The sequence below is a fragment of the Amblyomma maculatum genome, chromosome 1, assembly GCF_055883805.1.
Source record: "Amblyomma maculatum isolate TAMU_Amacu chromosome 1, ASM5588380v1, whole genome shotgun sequence".
NCBI classification, from domain to species: Eukaryota; Metazoa; Arthropoda; class Arachnida; order Ixodida; family Ixodidae; genus Amblyomma; species Amblyomma maculatum.
The window spans coordinates 390400797-390420984 of record NC_139344.1 but is presented as its reverse complement, the minus strand read 5'-3'; the positions used below and the strand labels follow the sequence as shown (position 1 = coordinate 390420984).

Genomic DNA, 20188 nt, shown 5'->3' with positions numbered 1-20188 from the left:
GAAGCCGACACACTACAGCGTTTTCATCCGCTGTACGACACAGGAAAAGCCCTGTCTTAAGGCCTGCTTGTGCTCGCCACCCTCGTGTTCGGAGTGCACCACAGCGTTTTTGCCAGCAGCTGGCGTCTTTTTGTAATCAAAGCAGTCCACGCTCTCAATCGACTATCTACGCACTGCGTACAGCGTTATCGAAGTTGTCTTCGCGGCTGCCTTAACTGCACCTTAGAACGCAGTTCCGTTTCTGACGGTCAGTTGGTGCACCCGCGGCCTAGCCCCATGACGAAAACTACGTAGGGAGACCGTACCGGTCACGAAGGGCCCGAGTGCGTCCCGTCCAACGCCCTGTGGAACTAGTGTACGCGCTATGCTTCCAGTCCCCGCGCCTTACGGCCAGTACGAGTGTCCGGGAAATGCGAGTCACCACATAAGTGAACCACACATTTCACCCTAGTAGACCTCCATAGTGCAAGCCTGCATGACTGAATCACCTTGGTGTCCGGAGATTTTCGTGTTTCGGAGATCAGTTACCGCACAGCCTTAGCGTATGTGGATCGCGAGGTACCATCATCTTCTACATTTCCCATCACAACCTCATATAATTAAAGGCCCGTAGACTTTGTTTGCAAAGTACCTTTTCTGACTGGCGCACTATTTGCCGTCCGATCCCCTGCCCTGACGCACGCTGAGGCATTTTGCCGAATCTATCAGCCGAAGATGGCTGCTGTGCAGAAATCGCTCCATTGTAAAGTGTACCCCTGCATCCCACACCTTCGCTCCATATCTGACCTAGCTAAACTGGAGGTGCAGCTCAATTATTTTCTTGTCATGCAAATGCTGAGTAGTCGCTGCAAATCCCTCGGGCTCTCCGCAAAGAAGGACGATATATCATCTGCACGCATCAGAACAGAGATCACTATTATACTAAAGCAACACTTGCTGTTGGGCTATTTGGTTCAAATCCATACTTGGGAACACAGCGCAGAACAGGTCGCAACACAAGAGAACGAAGGTAGACAGGACGGAGCGATGAGTGCGTCCCGTCCTGCACTCGTTGTCCCTGTTCCCTGTGCTGGGTAAAACCACATTACTGATACCCTAAGCTTTCGAGCGAAACAGAAGGCGTGCAACATCAACAGGAGAAAGGACAATAAACACCAGTGCCAAAATCTGCACTCAGTGCACATAGAACCTGTAGTGAAACCACGCCATTCCACTTCGACAGTCAGACCAATGTGCAGGGCTTTGAATAGATCGCTGTCCGTTGAGACCCGTTTGTTGAAGCGCCGTCTTGAGTACGGACCTCTGTACAGTCTGTACACAATATACAGTATGCACAGTATGCTGTGTCTACACGCCTACGGTGAATCGCAGTGCAAACCGCAGGCACTGCCATGACATCAGGCAGTGGCGAACTCGTGCTCTTGTTGCCCGCACTTCCAGCGCTGCACTCATAGTTGTGATCATGGTCTCTACGTACGTGTCCACTAACTCGGGTCGTAACTGAGCAGAGCAGCCAAGGCTAACTCATGCAATCCTTACTGTTCGAGCATCAAGTACCTGCAACCTGCAGACGCGTGGTGGAGTGATCGTGGTGGTGGTGGTGGTGGTGGTGGTGGTGGTGGTGGTGGTGGTGGTGGTGGTGGTGGTGGTGGTGGTGGTGGTGGTGGTGGTGGTGGTGGCGGTGGCGGTGGTGGTGGTACATGCGATCGCATACATAACGCTGGGCCGTTGATTCTTCATTGACAGGTTTCGTGCTGCACCACCGGCCTGAAGAGAGCACCCAGGACTGGAAAGAGGTGAACCTGGACTCGAGGACATCGTCGTACACGGTGTCGGGCCTCGAGTCGGGCGTGCTCTATCAGCTGTACGTGAGCGCCACCAACGAGTACGGCACCGGGGACCCCAGCGAGATCATAACCGTCAGGACGCACAAGGCCGGTGAGCGTTCTTCGTGCCAGCCTCCCTCCTCGCCTCGCCTCCAAAACCGCAGCCCTCCAAGCATGTAGCGTACGGTCTGCTGTTAAAGGGAACGTGCTATCGCGTGGCCTGCGCACTTTCCGAAGTGCTGCCGCCGACAAATGGCGATGATGTGTGGCACCGCGTGTTCATGAGCGGGAAGAACAGGTGCCGCTACTTACTACACATGCACCTTGTGACATCACTTGCCGCCCGCTCTCGCGGCACCACTTCGTAAAGGGCGGTAGCCATGCGGTCACATGTTTCCTTTAACAACGGACCGTACTGTGCATACCTCCATGGGCAAAGCGGTGCCAACGTCCCTATGGGTATTCTTTTTTTATTCTCAAAGCGGTGATGTCAACAGCTTGCTTACAGGATACCCTTCCTTTTTACTGCTGACGGTACTGTTGAAGTTCCACCGCAGCGCGGCTAAAAGCCTGCGGTGTGAAGTTTCACACACCAGTTCATATTTGTTAGCTTTATTATACCACAAAGGCACTGTCATAAAGAATTAACCCAGGCACTGCAAAAGTAGCGGTTAAACATGACAAGTACGATGCAGAATGACGTTTTAAGGATGCGTAGGCGAGGTTCTAACACATAAGAGCTAGTCCAAATATGAGCAGGTTTCTGTCACATAAAGCAAATATTAACTGCACATCGACGTTCTATACCAGTAAAGAATGTTTCAATAAAGACTGCTCGTAACTGGGTCAGGCGATATAGAGTGCAGGTGAGGACAACAAGCCCGATGTGATGTCCCGCCGCAGTTAATATCAACAGGAAGTCCAATAACGCAACAATAAATTCGAGAAGCAACGCAGCAGGGCCAAATTACGAAACACTGCATGACACATTGCATATTTAGGCAGCGCGAACGACGGGGACATGAAAAAACAACACATGTGTATTTGCACGCCCTCTCTCTACCTCCTGCTTGGTTTCAACAGCAGCGGACCAGAGATAGGCCCCACCGGACCAAACGGTCTTTTTTGTTTCTGTATTTTTGTTGTTTTTTTCCACGAAGTCCTACCTTAACTCTCAGCGTTGTTATTCCCCTGATACCGGTCCTTTTTGTTGCGTCATAACTGCGGTTAAGCGTTATTTTCATAATGCGTTTACTTTTCGCAAAGGCAGGCCTTTGCAGTCTACGTCACACGAAAAAAGAAAACTACATCAAGTGCACATTGGCTGCTTCCCTACGCCTGTCATGTAACTTTAATAACGTAGAGAAGGTTTCACTTTCACTACCGCAGTCTGGTGAAGATTATCCTCCAAACCGAAAGCTATCCTCTAAACGAAAGAACCGAAGAGTATCATCAGAACCATATTTCTGGTTGTCAGACGTGACAAATAGGCCCGCATATATCAAGCTTCCCACCGCCAACAAGCGCTAACCACGTCAAAGAGCGAAAACAATCCACCTTCAATTGTTGCGGCAGTGCATCGGTACAGGATACAGGCGCCCTTAGCGACACTCTCCGGTCTCGTCAAGGTGACAGTCGACGACGCGCATGAGATAGAGACGCGGGAGAATTCAAAACGAGACGTGGTTTGCGAGGGTGTTCAGAAAGAAAGAAATTCTCCTCTGCAAAGCGACACGCTCGAACGAGTCGAGAATTTCGCCCGCGTCTCCTCTTTTTTTCGGAGGGTCGAGGTCAAAGGGTCCCTTCCACGCTTTGGCGCCCACGGAAGCCTCTCTCCAACTCTCCTTTCACCCGCGCTCACTTGGTTCTCACGAAAACACGCCGCCGTACGAAAGCAACAAATCGAGTTCTTAGCTGCTGATTCAGCGCTGTACAGCAAAATGGGCTGCCCGTCAGGCTTCGAATGTGGCGAGGAATTTCGCGAAGCCGCGTTTATCAGGCGCTGTGCCTAAGCCAGTCAGTGGGACAGTACTGGCGGCAGAAAGACACACAAAAAAAAGACTCATAAAACACCGGAAGTTGTCGCCTCAAAGCACCTGGTTGTATATATGCATAAAGGAAAGATATGAAAGGCACGAAAACGGCTTCAGAGCAATGAAAACACCTGAATAGGATAGAGAATGTGTAGCTACGTGACGTGAATATAAAGGAGTGTTTCTGCACCTTTCTTCCTATTTCTGGCGTACAGGTATCCCTTTCCGCTAAGGCCCCACTTTGGCGGTGCAGTGGTAACACGCTCGACTGATGCGCCCTAGGATGCGGGATCGAATCTCAGCCGCGGCGGCCGCTTTTCGATGAAGGGGAAAAGCTAGGCGCCCGTGTGCTGTGCGATGTCAGTGCACGTTAAAGAACCCCAGGTGGTCGAAATTTCCGGAGTCCTCCACTGCCATAGCCTTAGTCACTTTAGGACGTTAAACCCTATAGTCTAAACTAACAGTCTCCGCTACGGCTTCGAGGGCGTGAAGTATTTTGAGGTTCGGTTAGGTTGGGCTGCCCAGCATTGTAGAAAGAACGGGAGGATGGTTGTTCCGTTAGGCATGTAGTTTGATCTTCAAGCTATTTCCGTCTAGCGAGTGCTTTGTTCGCAAATAAGAGTTGCAGCTTCCTGATGTTTATCTCTGCCAAGTCCTTTTTGTCGAAAACTTATGCTCGTTCACCTAAAGTCCAAAAAAACACTTCTTAATTAGTACAACGTGGGCGGCTCACGTGAAGGCCAACATTCGAAATCTGGCCCGCAGTAAAGCGCAGGACAGAATTGACTAGGGGAAAAGATAAGTGGGAGATGAAGCACTCGTACCGCCGTCTGGCGGTGGTGGTGGTGAACAGCTCGACTTAATGGCACCTCAAGCTTTTTGTTCGCAAGAATCAGCATGCACTGAACTTGCTTCCCTTCGACACCGTAGGCGTTTGTTGTCGAAGCACAGATAATGTATAAAGAAAGCAGTCGCACACGGGTGAGCGACCAACGGCATTAGGTCACTGACACCTCCCTCGATGGAAAATCTATCCGCCAAGGACCGAAATCCGTCTTGACGGTAAAGCCCATTGTGGCCTGTTTAACTTAAGGCGGGGTCAGAGACACATTTCAGCCCACCCCAGTTAAGCGGAGCACCAGGCCATGGGAAAGCTTGCTGTACCCGCCTTATCATCCGCGGGTACGTACCCGGCGGAGATAGGAATCATCATCATCAGGAAGACTATATATGCCACTGCAGGTATAGTGCTTAAAATATTCAGTATATTCTAGGCACTACACTGCAGGGAAAACGCATCTGTCATATGCTTCCAATTAACCCCTTCCTGTGCTAGCCGCACTCAGCTAACCCCCGCTAACTTCCTAATCTCATCCGCACATTTATTTATTTATTTATTTATTTATTTATTTATTTATTTATTTATTTATTTATTTATTTATTTATTTATTTATTTATTTATTTATTTATTTATTTATTTATTTATTTATTTATTTATTTATTTATCTACTTCAAAATACTGCAGGCCTTATGGCCCAAGCAGGAGGGGCATACCAGGTAACAATCACACATTTAGTTGTCCCCTGCTAGGCTGGCCTTGCAATTCAACTCACTGGAAATAGAACCAATTTCAACGATCTACGGGGGAGTGCCGAGATAACACGAAAACCTCTACCTCACGAGCTAAGCATTCGGACTGGTGTCCAAATTTCTATATTACTGGAACTAACATTGTGATCATGCTGATCGGCTGCACAATAAAGTGTTCCAGCATACATACAGTTGTTTGTTTTTAAAAGGAAAATTAATGACCGCGGTTCGGAGCATCCTAAAGGAATGCAAAAATGCGGACGGCCGTTGGCAACGCACATGAAATTGGCATATTGACGAAAATAAGAACATTGAAGCCGTCAGGCTTTCCTTTTTCAGGCCCCAGCTATTGCAGCCTAAAACGTTGAGCACTTTCACAGGTTCTTCAGACCTTTCCCCGTTTGTAAGCCTCCGCTAAAAACTGCCTCTTTATTTTTCATTGCGTATGGCATGTACCCGCGACCTATTCGAGGCGGGTGATGGGGAGGGAAGAAGGGGTCTCCTTTACTTCAGTCTCACCCTACCACGTGTCACCCCTATAAAAAAAAAAATCCACAAACTGATTAATGTTGTGTTCACTGTGCCTGCCCAACGCGTGTATAACCCCCACGTGTGCAGGCGGCGTGGTGCAGTCTCCCATCTTCGGCGACGCAAGCACCCCGCTCTACCTGAACCTGTTCATCATGATCCCCGTGCTGGCCAGCCTGGTCACCATCGTGCTGGTGGTGATCGTCACGTGCGTGTGCCTACAACGCATCAAACGGCGGCCGCCGCAGCCGCCGCACCCGATGCAGCCACCGCCCGGAACCATGGAGCGGCGCAGCAAGCAGTTCGCCGCCGTAGGCCTCGATGGACAGCCGCAGAGTAAGAGCATGCGCCGCTGTTGGAATACATACCTCGATCTAAGGGGAGTAATAACTGCTCGTTAGAATGCGCCTGTCTGCAGCATCCACGCGGCTATACAAAGGAAAGCTGAACTGTGAACATATAAGTATACTCCCTTAATCAAAATCTTCTAGATTGAGGAATTCCTCTTACCACACTGTAATACATCGGGCTGATTTATAGGTGGGTAGACGGGCCGGTTCGCTCCCCCTTCGAAAAGAAAAGCGAGAAATCATACATAGAATCATTGGGCTGAACTCAATGGTTTTTGCGAAAAAAAGACAAGAAGCAAATGTTCATTTTATAGGAGTACACATTACACCACACAAAACTACACGCATCCACATATCTGCAGCAAAAAAGACTGCCAACTTATGTCGCGGAAACTGTGTTCAAGTTATTCGGTCAGTATCAAGCAATAACAGAGCGCTTTCAGGGGCAGGAAACTTCAATGGAAACCGTTTTCCCCCCTTTGGTGATTTCAGCGCCAGTTCCTTTCATGTCAACCAGAGGAAAGCCTACTGAAGCGTTTTATCGTTCTCCTGGCAACGGTAACAAGCAAAGAAATAGCCTCGTCCTCATGCACGATTCGAACCGTCGCCGGCGAAAAATGTACGTGCGAATGATGTGTCTTCAATAACTCGGCCACCGGCGCAGTTTACCTCGCCGCTTGAGTGCGCAGGGAGCCATTCCTTTTTTAACATCAGTTTCCTTCTAGGCACCTGGTGCACGGAAGCAGTTGAAACCGAAACTATAGCGTTAGTTTCTTATTCTTGGTGCTGTCGCGAGCTGCGACCGCTCTGTGCCTGGTGCAAGTAGTGCAAAAGCATATGTGCCTCGCGCCTTGGCTTACCGCCTCAATTAGCCGGAACGTGTCTAGTTAACCGGTTAAGTGCCGCTAAGTCTCGGACCCGGCGCGCGCAAGTGACCCGCTTCCGCTAACCAGCACGCATCGCGGAGCTGCAGCCGTGCCTCCATGTTCAACGCGATTAGTGGCTCGCGCATAAAGACACCCCCAGAACTCCGGTTGCATCCGGCACGCAGAGAAATAGTCTCCTTCTAAACTTGACTAAATTGAAAGCGTATTAGCCACACCCGCGTTGCTCAGATTACCGTACGCGATGGCGAGCGATCTAGTGTGTATTCCTCTCTTACTAGCACTCCCGTCTCGTGACTGCCAGCGCCTATAAACTACATTAGGGCCAAGCTATTTCAAATTAGTAAAAGCAAGAAAAAATTCGAAATTACATGTACTACCAGAACCCAATAACTTAAGCTGGCTTCGGCTGCGCTTGGAGCATTATTTCGGCAAATGACTCTGCCTGATAGTGGCGGCACAAATCTCTGCGAATTCGAAGAGTTCGACCATGTATAGGCGCAATGTGCTTATCAGCCGAGTCCGTGAGAAGTCGGTAAAATTTTGCAAGTAGAAAGTTAGCCTTGCGCGTCGACGTCGCCAAAGAACCGCTTTAGAAAATGAGGCTTCTCCACAACAGACGCATGTGTTCTTGGAACGGGTTCGATTTTCACTGCGCCCGGTGACTTCCCGCGCATTACAGCTGGCAAGTTTATCACTTTAGTGCAGCAAGTTTTAGGCTCCTGGTTCTCAGCTAGGGAAAGTCAAAGGAAAGCTGTGGCAGTGCTTGATGACTGAAATGGGGATTTGAATGCCAAGTGCAGCACAACGGGGCCCAGGCAACAACCCGCGCGCTCCGACTTGTTCTGCCCATAACATATAGTTCAGCTTCACACTGTACTCGTGTCGGTAACTTGAGATGCGAACGCTGGAGCGCCTCGTGAAGCTGAGAGCCACAAAATATAGCGGTAAATAGTCTGCACCTATCACTGGGAGCTGAAGCGGCTAAGTTTCAGCATTCTCGAAAATCATATATCTTTGACGACTGACAACCATTCAGCAGTGAGCTAGTAACTTCTCATTAACGCCCACCTGCACACAGCCATAAGACTAGCAGAAAAAGCTACACAGCTTTAACAGAACTTCGTTGTTAAGAAACATTCGTCCTGGTCCGAGGTTCCAACCCATGACCATCTCTTGCCCGGGTCGTCCCTCTACCAACTGACCTAGCCAGGACGGCCGGTATTCAGGTGGTAGAGCGAGATTGAATTGCTCAATAACTCGAAGTGTGAACGGTGTTTGCCCAAAGTTTTTAGGGGAATCCCCTAAAAACATTCGACAAACGACCATTCAGTGTTGATTGTGGATCGACGATCACAGACAGCGTTCACAAACAGTGTGAGCCTGCGCCACAGCTGCAGCTCGGACGCTGATTGGTTCTCCTCTCCGCGCATGCGCAGTGACGTCAACGAGCGCGCGGCACGCCGAAAAGGCCCAGCAAGCGGCGGGAGAGTACACGGGCCTCTCGCAGCGCTACGTAGAGGTGCAACCGCCGCCGCTGCCTGCCGACCACCCGTGCGCGCTGTATCCGGCGCCCTGCGCCACGCTTCCCATGACCGAGGAGCTGGAGGCCAAGATGGCCAGGCACAACGTCAACCAGGAGATGAAGACTTTCCTCGCACAGGTGACTGACACTCCGTGCACGCTGGCTCCTTCGCAGAAACAGGCCGTTCCCGAATGTGGCGCCCGGTTCATTGCTGTGGTCGTTGTAAGGCACGACAACATTACTCGTTGTACGTGCCTACCACTGCGGACTACTTCAGATGACTCCACTGAGGTTATTGTCCCTTCAGGCTGTTCGTCTATCGCTACGAGGATGCAGATGCAGGCAGGTCAGATAAAGAACCAAAATGGTGATCCTGTAAAGGCGGCACTCCCACCCAACGCCGCTGCTTAGCAGTAAATAGCAACTTAAGGTGGTAGAGGTAGCAGTTCGTAATAGTGTGGGTGAAGCAATTGGAGGTTCAAACTCGTCTGAGTCCGGGTAGAAGTTTTGGGATCAATTAAGAGCGTTCAATAACTGCATTACGCGGGTACAGCCAAAAGCAAAAAAAAAAAAAAAAGCGACATCATCAAGAATGAGAGGCAGCAAAACGAGGTGACCATAAGAGCGGATGCACACTAAAAGTACTTTCAAAGTTCCGAAAAAACTATCGCAGGCAACAATATAGTCACTAAGCTAAACAACCGTAAGCTCTATACTGCCACGCTCGGGCCTAATACGATGCAATTGCTGCCATCGGCCGAATAGGCAAACGCCCAAGGCGCCGTTATTGCCTGGCGACAGTCCCGTTTGCTTTATTCTCTTGTGAATTCATTTATTTCTTTATTACTCGCAACATAAGATTGTCTAGTTACTGTGTGATGATTACATTGAAGCTTCAGAAGGTGTTTTCACAAAAGAATTGACAGCAGGTAGAGGTGCTGACGTAATGGAACATGCTACTCCCTTCTAAACGCGCTACCTAATTGAATCTGACAGTTGTGGTATGCGCAGGACTGTAGTAGACGCCAGTGAGCTGTGTAAAAACTAATGTTTCTTCATGTCGGACAGAGAAGGCGCGATTTCAGTTAGAACGGAGAAAGCGCATGCTCCGTTTACTTGCGTCTGCACTTGCATTTTCTAGCGGAAACACAAAACGAATGCGTGATCCGCCGGGACCGCCGACAGCCCGTGAACGTCACATATGGCCATCGACAACAGATTTTCTGTCTGTTTCGCCTTGCGTTCTCTAGTCAACACAAGGGAGAACAGGAACCGCCTTTAAATATGGACTCTTAGCAAGGTATACAGAGCTGTGCTTGCTGCGACGTTGCCGTACATTTCACTTCACAAAGGAGGTTGGGTCTAGACAGACTGGGCGGACAAAGCTTTTAAATGGAACTTATGTGGAGTCGATCAGGACTGCGTGGGACCAAGGTCACGCGTTATGTGGATGGTCCCCAGTTTGGTGCAATGCGTTTTCTGCTTTTAGAGCGAAAAGTTCTGCTAGTCTTTATTATACCAAGGTCAAGTCTGGCGAGCGTTTGACCTTGAACCGGCAGGGCGCACTTGTGATTGCAGGTGCGGCACACAAAAGCCGGCAGCGCTCGCTTCTTCGCACGCCGACAAAACTTTCAGAGCGAAAAGCTCTACACTACTCCGTGGACGCGCTCGCCCGGCTCCGCTGGTGTGGTACCACGCAGACATGGCAGTAATTGAATTACAGTAATTGAAATTACTGTAATTTAATTACTTTTCTCGGTAATTTGTAATGTAATGAATTACTTTTTCAGTTTGGTAATTTAGTAATGTAGTGAATTACTTTTTGGTAGTAATTTCACAGCAAAGTAATTAATTCCTCTCGAAATTACTCTTACCAAAGTGCGCCATCACTCCTTCAATAGACAACAAAGTAGAGGGCGCGAAAGCAGGAACGACGTGCTGCAATCCGAAGCCAGCGTAACGGATTGGCAAAAGGAGACAGAAACTAGAATACTCTGGAGAACAAGTTGTTTTGTTTAATAGCTTTACTTAGTTTTTGCTTTTATGGAAACTAGAAAGTAATTCCAAATCAATTGAATTACTCAGTAGAAGTAATTGTAATGCAATTTTGTTACTTTTGGGGAGCAGTAATGAGTAATGTAATTTAATTACTTTTCCGCGATCTTCAGCAAAGTAATTAGCAATGTAATTTAATTCCTTTCAAAAGTAATTTTGCCATGTATGGTACCACGTTACTAGGAGAGAGTTTAACAGTCGCTTCCCGTTCGCCGGCTCCGTCATTGTAATACCACGTGACTAGCAGAGTTTATAATAACACTTGCTTCGCCGGCGGTTTCTCCTCAAGTTTCGTCATGGATTAGGCGCGCGTCAGACAATATGTAAACTCTTCGGCGGCGTCGTCAGGCAGCGTCCTTTTTCGCCTCGTATATCTCATTTTAGAACAGTGAAACCTCAACAATTTTACTAGTTTCGGTTGCTCTTTGCGCCAAACCAACGGCGTATATGAAAACCTCGCTGATACCATGCCCCTGCTCGATGTTGTTGCAGAACCGGGAGCTGCCGACGCTACCCATCGGCGCCAAGGCGGGCATGTCCATCAAGAAGGACCACATGTACGAGAGCGCCCAGTGATGCCACGCCGCGTGAGCCCCCTGCGGCGGCGAAAGCGGCGGGCGCCGCGGAGCATCGTCGCACTCGCTTCTCTCACCTTCACCGTCACACATTCGCCGCTTCAACCACAAAGCACACCAGGAAACATCCTTTGTTCCCAGTTCTCGTATTGGCAGAGCATATCGTGCTCGCTGTTCGGGTGGATAGGCTCCCGCGGCCCGATGCTCTCTGTATGGAAGTGTGTCATGTAAACGATACAGTTGTCAGCTTGTAAAAAACCCGAAGGGCTGGCCACAGATTGTGGGCTGGCAGCCTGCACAAACGTGACTACAAACTAGTCCCGTTACTAGTCCTGCATCGCCAGCAAGTCCTTGCAAGTTTATGAACTTGACAACATCAAAGCACACGTCTTTTTTTTTTTTTGCAAAGAAAACAGCACACACGGGTGGTACTAAAAGACTTAGACGAGTAGCACAGCACTGAGTTGTGCGTCTGATCGTTTTATACAGTCTGTATGCGTCGTTTTCTTTCCAAATGAAGCCAACTAGCCCAGGCTACCATTTACAAACAGTGACAGGAAGTAACTTAACGGCAGGAAAAGCGGAGCACCATTTATATAGGTAATTCTTTTCAGCAGCTATCAATTTCAAAACCTTAATTGCCTACCGTGGAGGAAAGGCTTTCAACGTTCAAATGTTGTGGGAGTCGGATCACATCTAAGTTTATGCTAACACTTGGTTTTACCATCACTCTCTCCCTCGGCAACGTTTTCATCAGATCAGAAATGAAATTAGTATAAGATACTGTGCCAGAGGCATGCATTATTAAGCAGTGCTATGAATCGGTAGTGCATTGGAAGAAATGTTTTGTACTGTTGTCTACAAGTGAGCTATGTACAGCCTCTATTAGAAGCTGTCAGTTATTTTGATGGGCAGTCCTTTTGGCTACAGTTTACATCATCACTTCAGCCTGTTCCACAAAGGCACATACAGAGAGCAACTTAAGAACTGAGTCTCTCGCGAATTTGTTTCACTTTTCCTTGTCATACACCTCGCACTAGTTTTGCTCAAACCCGTTCAAAATGGTGTGTGAGGATATGTATACGTAAGGCAGCTACACGTGTGGCCACTCTGTGGTGCTTTGCACTGTAACACTGTATATATGTATTTATGATTTATTGTTGTGACCTAGCCAGATCATTTCCACACCTCGGCGCTACGTATTGATGCATTTTGGACATGTTCATCCTCCGTGGCTTGGGTAGTGTCCCTGCAACCGTGTCATTGCTGAGGCTGTAATGCCATTAGCAATTATGTGTAGCCCCAAAGCAGTTCTAAATCCGGCTGAGACCATCATGCAACCGCCTTGCATTTCAGCTTCATATAAACTGCTGTGTTTTTCCACACTGAGCAGAGCATGATGCCCTAATTTGGCGCATCCCTGGGAGGTCAGAACCTCTCAATCACTAAGCCAGAACCCTAACTAGAACCTATTTGATTGTTCATTTTGTAGGTGTGAGTACATGCACTGTCAATAAGCTGCCGCAACTGTGCAGAAAGTGAAGCAAAAACCAGCAGCTAAAGGAAGTGAAATGACCTGGAGTGTTCGTCCACATGCCAAAAGGGGCCCCAGGGTAATCGTTTGCAAGCAACGTGTTAACAACAGTAACTCAGGCGGCGATGCGGAACGCGCTTTGGATAGTCCAGTAGGGTATCATCAATTGCCAAACATCTGTAAGGAGTGATGTGCACGTGGTATGACATTTTTCCTAGCAGTTAAATAATCTCTACAGGGTTGACTGAACGTTACCGAGCATCGTGCCATACAAACTGTAGTGCGAGTGTTGTGCTGTTATTACGGAAACATGTTCAATCTTGCTCTCCAACTTGTACCCGTAGTTGTCCTAGGATGTTTTCCATTCATAATTTCGCAGCAGAGGCCTATGCTCACCGTCTGTTTAGCCTTTAACCTCTTCGTCACGGTATCACAACCGTATCACAAATCTGGGCCGTGAGTTTCTACGCACAATTACATTAGGCGTTCTTTGGCACTCAATATGTTTACAAAACCTGAACATGCAGCACCATAGGGCCAAATAAATTTCGCAGAGAAAGTTGCAGCAAGTGAAAAAGCATCATGGGTGCGTAATGAAGTGAAGCCATACCATATGACAATTTCTTCTTGGGTCCACCATTCTGCCCCCTCCAATTTATCTCTGACATCAGAGTTGATAAGCAAAGAATGTTATCTGCAGCTGGATCAACATCAAAGATGGGGTTGACCAGTGGCACACAGGTAAATGACTAAGCCAACAAAAAAATGCTTTCAAAAGATGGCCTGTAGTGTTGTGGAAGTGTTTTTATTTCTTCTCTTTTTAGCCGTGCAAGCAGCCAATGCATATTACAAGACGATCAGAACTAACATGTGGAAAAATTCCAACTTAAGGCAATATGAGCATGATAAAAAAGTTTTTGTTGCCAAATATAATACATGCTTCTCCTTCACAAATGTGATATACAGCTTCTCTGCAATGCCGTTCATCTACTTCAATACTTCATGAACATCGGTGTAACTTTTCTTGGCAATGTGCAAAATTTACCAATGTCCTCGCTGTTTCAAACTATCTGCATAATAGATGTGCTGCTTTATTTTACACTGTTGTTTGATGTATATACTAGGTTCTCATTTAGGAATAGGTGCCAAAGTGGCGCCCATTCTTTCTTTAGGAGTGTAAAAACTATTTATATTTATTGTAGCACCTAATCACACTGCAGGATATCCAGAGCTATATGAGAATGGCAGCTTCGAGTAACCTTGGATGCACTTTTCACACACTGCAGAAACCCCGGGTTTTCCGACATCAAGCGTCATAAACGGTCAACTAACAGATCATAAATAAATTCACAGATCAAATCTGCAGCATTAATAATAAGTTAAAATAAGTAGCAAAATAAATCTGAAGCATTTCCTTTAGTTTATAAACAAAGAGAATATATGATTTCAACATGTTCAGTGTAGCGCTTTCTATGCTGTTCCAAAGAATGGATTTTTTGAAACACAGTTTTGGACAACTCTGTTCCATAAGTGCTGAAAACAAGTAGAGGCATCAAACCCCGCAGAAAAAAGCACCATAAAAGCAAAAGACACGCCATGTTGGGAACACTTCTGAAAAATTTAAGGAACGCTAAAATAATTAAACTTGTGCACATGTTGTCAAGCAGATGTGCACAATTTTCGGGTGGCTGTGCACAAGCTACATGTGCACGGCACATGTTGCTTGACTGCTGGATGCCCTGCAGTGCTGACTATGTGCTAATGGCTTCATGTACAGTGTATATTTTCATTTGCCTCTTTTCTGTGCATATGCATATATCAAGAACTGTTGATATGTTGTCTGTGAGTGTGGAGTGCAAAGAAAAATGAGAAAAAAAAAAGACATGAAAACACTGCTGTTGTCACACTGTTTTGTCTTGTGGCCGAAGCGACATGTGCAACGCGTACCTTCCCAAACTTTGAACCCCTTCTTCTTTTGTAACAGTGGCATTACATGCGTTGTCATGTTTGTAAATAATGAAAATAAAGACCATCGTTTCGGTTGTCCTCAACCGCCCAGTTCTGTTTCCTGGCACTCCTTGATTTAAAAATCATAAAGCTCCAAAAGTGGCATATAGACTGTGCTCATGCCCCTTCAGTGAATGGCAAGCCCAATCAATTGCCTTTTCTGCCTTATGTGCACATGCCCCAACTCTTGTGAACTACGGAATGCCTGCAGTTGTGCAAAACATTCATTGTCATCAGCCAGACTATGCCCACTGCATTATTATTATTCCAATTATATTATTCCAATTAACTCAGTCATGTGCTAGCTCCATCCACCCCCCTGCAAACTTAACGTCCTCCAATCACCTAACTTTCTGCCACCCCCTGCTACACTTTCCTGCCCTTGGCATCCAAATTTGTTACCCATTTGAGCATCGGTTGGTACCGATTTCTACCAAGGATTGTTTTCCCTCTTTACAATACATACCCTGCCCATGCCAACTTCTCGATTTCCACTAGAATGTCATTAATTCGAGTTATTTTTCTGACCCACTTTGCAGCTTCCAATCTCTTAACATTACTCCTACCATTTTCTGTTCTACAGCTCTCTGCATTGCACTCAGCTTAAGTAGAACCCTCTTCGATAGCCTCCAGGTTTCAACCCCATAGGTGAGTACCAGTAATATGCAACTGTCGTATACTTTCCTCTTGAGTGATACCAGTATAAGCTGGTAGTTGTAATTTGTGGGTACTTTCCAAATGCGCTCGATGCCAATCTTATTTCATAGTTATTTCCCTTTCGTTGTCTGGACCTCAATTACTGCCTCTACTAAGCACACATATTTGCCTACCACTTCCAGTATTTCTCTGCCTATTGTAAACTGCTGCTGCTTTCCACAGCTGTTGAACATTACCTTAGTCTTCTGCATTATAATTTTTAGCCCTAACTTTCAACTTTTCCAGTATAAGTCATCAATCATTATTTGCAATTCGTCCCCTGGGTTACCATGTCCAAACATTACCAAGTCCCCTTTACTCGGCAAAGATGCACGAAGGTAGGAAGACCAACTCTGAAAAATTTATTTGTATCGATTTCTCAAATTCACTGGCATCACAATTATGCATCAGTTGGGATCACTCCATTGAAAATCAACATGACCACAGAAAAGTCTCTCCCATGTACGACCACAAGTTGACTACTGCCTGTCCATCAATCAAGTCAGCATTAATAAGCCACTTGATGTGAAATATGAATTGTACAGTGTAGTAATTCGGTTTTAGAGAAAAGCGAAAATATTCGCCGATTAGCTGCCTTCTCAGCCGGAGAAGAATAAAGACAATATTGTCTCCCAAGTCATCACTGTTTTACAAAGCACATCGCCGAATCGCACATCGAAGCACATCGCAAGCATAATCGCCGAAAGAAAAGACCGCCGCTTTGTATCCACGCCAAAAAGCAGCAAACATTTCAGAGGGGCTTCAAATTACGCGCCACGACGAATGCGCCACTCCGAGCTGTGCCGCTTTCGCCAGTGCATGGCCGGTGGAGCTGCTATCGGTGCTGCCGCGGCCACACCCAAATCAGTGCCCGCGACTCACTCACCTGCGGCCTATCATCGAAACGACGACCGAGAACAAATAACAACGGCCCCGTTTTAAGTCGATGTCTTTTCAAATGCAAAGCAGGTTGTCCACCGAAAATGCACAGCACAAGTGGTCATCAAGTTAAGCCCGATTCCGCAGGACAAACAACTTCGTTTGAACTTGGCGCCAGCTCCTCGTACTAGTACCGCATGCAGTCGGAACAAAGGAGCTGTTTGCTGCAACTGATGCACACACTACGCACTGTATAGACATGCCAACAAAACCAGTTTACCTATGCAAACTGGAGGCAAAGACGACAAACTGAATTATTTTTTCGGACGAAAGTGCCGCCAACGCCAGCCGGTAGGGCGACCAAAGGACGCTGCCAAAACGAGGAAAAATCGATAGGAGTCCCTCTGCACGCCAGAGCGAGCTAAACTCGGAATTGCGTGGAATCGCTGTATGGAGCGAAACCCGCGCTTCAAACATGGCGTCTCAAACAGGTCTGGCCCTAAACGGTGTGATCTATCCAGGCATGTAGGAGGAGCTTCAAGCGGTTTCGGTACGGTACGCGCCAAATGAAATCGCAAATGAGATGCCGTTAACCGTTCTAGCTAACTGGACTCGCATTAAGACAAAGCAGTAAAGATGTAACAGCGCTAAGACGATGCGACAACAGGGCGAAACAGAGAGCGCAAATGTTAGTCGCGCTCTCTTGTCCCGTCGTTTCACGCTGTTGCAGGAGAAGAAGGCGTCGGCAAGACATGACGGCAGCCACTCGTCTATGTGCTAGGAGTCCAACTCCGTGTCAAAGCAGTTTGTACGATGCGGCATTCAACCACGAACTAAGCTAAGTTCCGTATAAATGCAGTTCGTAATACGAGGTGAACAAGCTTCTGGATGCTTCCAAGACAATAAGAACCAGCATGCTGCCAAAACATTCTTTGGTGGTCCTTTTATCATTGCATGCCCTCACTGCACGAACCAAAATAAAGCGTACTTGTGGATGGGAACGTCAATCTTTGTACAATTCGAGGCATGGAAGATAACAGGATAAGGCGTCTAAATTTAAAGCTCAAGGAAGTTTTACAGTCAATCAATAAATCTATGTGTTCCTGGCATGAGCTTTGCTGTGCGTAAAAAAAAAAATGATCAGGAAAATATAAAAACGGACGTAAACTAGAACTAGACTTCGAAACAACAAAACCGCTTTTGAAAAATACGGAAGTTCTCTATATACTAACAGTTGTAGTTATAACGGTCAGTAATTACTTGCACGTAAAGACGGCGACGAAACAGGAAAGTGGGCTTCACGCATCACTGCCTGTACTTACTGCGTTCGCACACATTCACGAAACGCTCAATTATGGGCATTCTTTCAAACAGCATAATCCTTAACAGCACACAAAGATCTCAATAAACGGCGCGTATGAACTAGATCTTTATTGCGGTTATCCAAACATATCGCGCGGACGGCCGCATAATCCGTGTCCTGTGGGTGTAACGAGAGTATCAGGCATACTTGAGAGGCACACTTATAGTCCGCAGGCAAACTACATGCTGTGTAAGCTTGCGCATCTTGTACATTTGCCCCGGCGTTAGTCCTTGTTTAGTGATGTAATCATGACTATTGACTGTGCCCACAAGCACTTTTTCCTACTTCGAACGACCATTTTCGCCCACAGTTATATGCAGTCTTTCTCACTACTCTTTTCATCTTAGGCGCGCAGATGGAACTGATTTCTACCATTACCGCATTATTATTACAAGTGAATGAATAAGAAAGACGTGAACAAAAAAAGCGAAGTAACAACAGTAAAACATGCAGCGCTGAAAATGCGCTCTGCTATGGCCTTCACAACGTATGCGGTAAGCTATACAGCCTGCATTTTACACTATTATGGTCGTGCTTTTTTTTTTTCTTGTAAGTATAATGCATAGAAAGCACGAAGAAATTGAATAAGCAGTTTTCACCACAATGCTTCCGAAGGATTTCCAGAGGGAAAACGGACTGAGCTCGTCGACGATACGTGGCGCCCCAAGTCCGCTTGGCGGGTGTAAGGCAACCAACGCCAAGCGTCCGAAACGGCCATAACACAGTCTCGGCTTATACGAGTGATGGAGAAGCGCCGCGTCTGCCACTGCACTAAGGAGGGCCACGATACGTATTCATCTGCTACGTGAAAGCGAACACAGGGTAAAATGAATCCCACGCAGATGTGCATTTTCGCCGGGATGCTACAACTTGCTACAGGCACGCCGTCAATCGGTAAGACTCAAGTTTTATTTCTGCCACCGTGTTAAAATGAACAAGTCGTTTCAGTTAAGCCAAGTGTTGCGCATTACCCAGCAGGAAAAAAGAAATTATTTCGCATGGCCCGCCCTGCAGAACCTCCAAGGGTCAACCCATTTTCCTTCCTGAAACGATGGCGAGCGGGTGAAAAAACGACGGTGACATGCATGGTCGCGTCTGGAACGACGCCGATGAAATTCATTTGGATGAAAGACGGCAAGGAGCTGATGGAGACGAACACCCTCCACTTCAAGCACGAGCAGGGGTACTCGATGCTTTTCATCGAGCCCGTCGAAGTGAACAGCGGTGGGAACTACACATGCGTGGTCAAGAACAGGGCGGGTATCGACTCCTACACGACGTTCCTGGATGTGGAAGGTGTGTATAAATCGAGAAAATGTTTCCCGAACACAAAGCGAAATTGCGTCAGTCAAAACAAATGCTGCATGCATGCGCAGTGGAGGTGCCAGACTGTAAGATCAGTATGTCTTGTGCTGAACGCTCGCAATTCTAGCTTCTGTCTGCAGACGTTACAATTTTTAAAGAATGGGGGGAAATGTTAAGCGCCATGTTCGCATTTCACAGCGTCCCCTAGGTGGATTGAGACAGTTGGAGACCAGAAATTGGCCTTTGGAAGTGAAGTGAAGCTCACCTGTCGAGCTACAGGATCACCACCACCCATAGTGAGGTGGGAAAGGTTTGCAGGTAAGCCAATAAACAATACCAATAATTTTACTTTTTATAGCATATTGAAGGCGTCCTAATACTAACGTTGTCTTATTGAAGCTGTTCCCAAATTATTCAATGTGCGCAATATTTGGCTCTGTTTGTGTGTCGAGAACTTTTTATGCGAACATTAATAATATACCGCCAATTATGAACCAGCTAATATAGAAAGTATTAAAGGAAAACCAAGCAAGGGTTCAGGAGGAGCCTCAGTCCGCAAGCCAACGTTTCGACAAGAGGACGTGTTTTCGATTGGAGAGATTTGGTAAGTCCTCTTGGCCAAACGTTGACTTGGCCAAGGCACCCTGAGGCACCCCCTGAACCCTTCTACTGTTTCCTTTGAAACTGTGTAAATATAGAAAGTGTTAGACATAAATGTTCACAGCAAGCATGCTAAAAAAATATGAGCTTTATTCGCCCTATGGCCTAATCGTGCCGAATGCGTTCTACGTGTGCCACGTACCTTGCAGAGGTGATGCAAGCATGGACAAAACTGCGAACGGAAGGAGAGCGCTTGGGCGTTCCCAGAGTGACGCTCAACGAGACCGGCAGATACCGGTGCACGGCTTTGAACGGCGTGGAACCGGACATACGCCACGATTTTCTGCTATCCATTTACGGTAAGCAAGCGATGAAAAGCAAACCCTGCATACGCCCTCAGTCCGTGGGGTAGCTGAACCAACTATTCGTTGTTCAAGA

At 47.2% G+C, this 20188-nt stretch overlaps 4 protein-coding genes across 10 annotated transcripts in view; 3 read left to right on the top strand and 1 right to left on the bottom strand.

Moving 5' to 3' along the window:
* LOC146208520 (cell adhesion molecule Dscam1-like) overlaps window positions 1-15145 on the top strand; it is a 43642-nt gene extending 28497 nt beyond the window's left edge. The window contains exons 12-15 of the mRNA XM_084578776.1: window positions 1747-1938; window positions 6068-6313; window positions 8651-8874; window positions 11284-15145. Of these exons, the coding sequence (XP_084434902.1) occupies window positions 1747-1938; window positions 6068-6313; window positions 8651-8874; window positions 11284-11367 (746 nt within the window). The 3' untranslated portion in view covers window positions 11368-15145. The remainder of the gene's footprint in view (window positions 1-1746; window positions 1939-6067; window positions 6314-8650; window positions 8875-11283) is intronic.
* LOC146208515 (uncharacterized) overlaps window positions 1-20188 on the bottom strand; it is a 333102-nt gene that overhangs the window by 196985 nt on the left and 115929 nt on the right. The gene's annotated exons all lie outside the window — the stretch shown is intronic.
* On the top strand, window positions 18581-19965 carry LOC146208519 (palladin-like). The gene is made up of 4 exons (XM_084578768.1): window positions 18581-18739; window positions 18860-19141; window positions 19349-19446; window positions 19960-19965. The coding sequence occupies exons 1-4, from the start codon at window positions 18673-18675 to the stop codon at window positions 19963-19965; spliced, it is 453 nt and encodes a 150-aa protein (XP_084434894.1). The 5' UTR covers window positions 18581-18672.
* The window catches only part of LOC146208516 (cell adhesion molecule Dscam1-like), a 47575-nt gene continuing 47370 nt past the window's right edge, over window positions 19984-20188 (top strand). Inside the window, exon 1 of the mRNA XM_084594398.1 lies at window positions 19984-20109. The gene's annotated coding sequence lies outside the window, so the exon portion shown is untranslated. The remainder of the gene's footprint in view (window positions 20110-20188) is intronic.

Coding starts and splice junctions, on each gene's coding strand:
- LOC146208519 (XM_084578768.1), top strand. CDS start 18,673: ATGAATCCCACGCAGATGTGCATTTTCGCCGGGATGCTACAACTTGCT. Junction 18,740..18,859: donor TACAGGCACGCCGTCAATCG/GTAAGACTCAAG, acceptor CCCGCCCTGCAG/AACCTCCAAGGGTCAACCCA. Junction 19,142..19,348: donor GACGTTCCTGGATGTGGAAG/GTGTGTATAAAT, acceptor CGCATTTCACAG/CGTCCCCTAGGTGGATTGAG.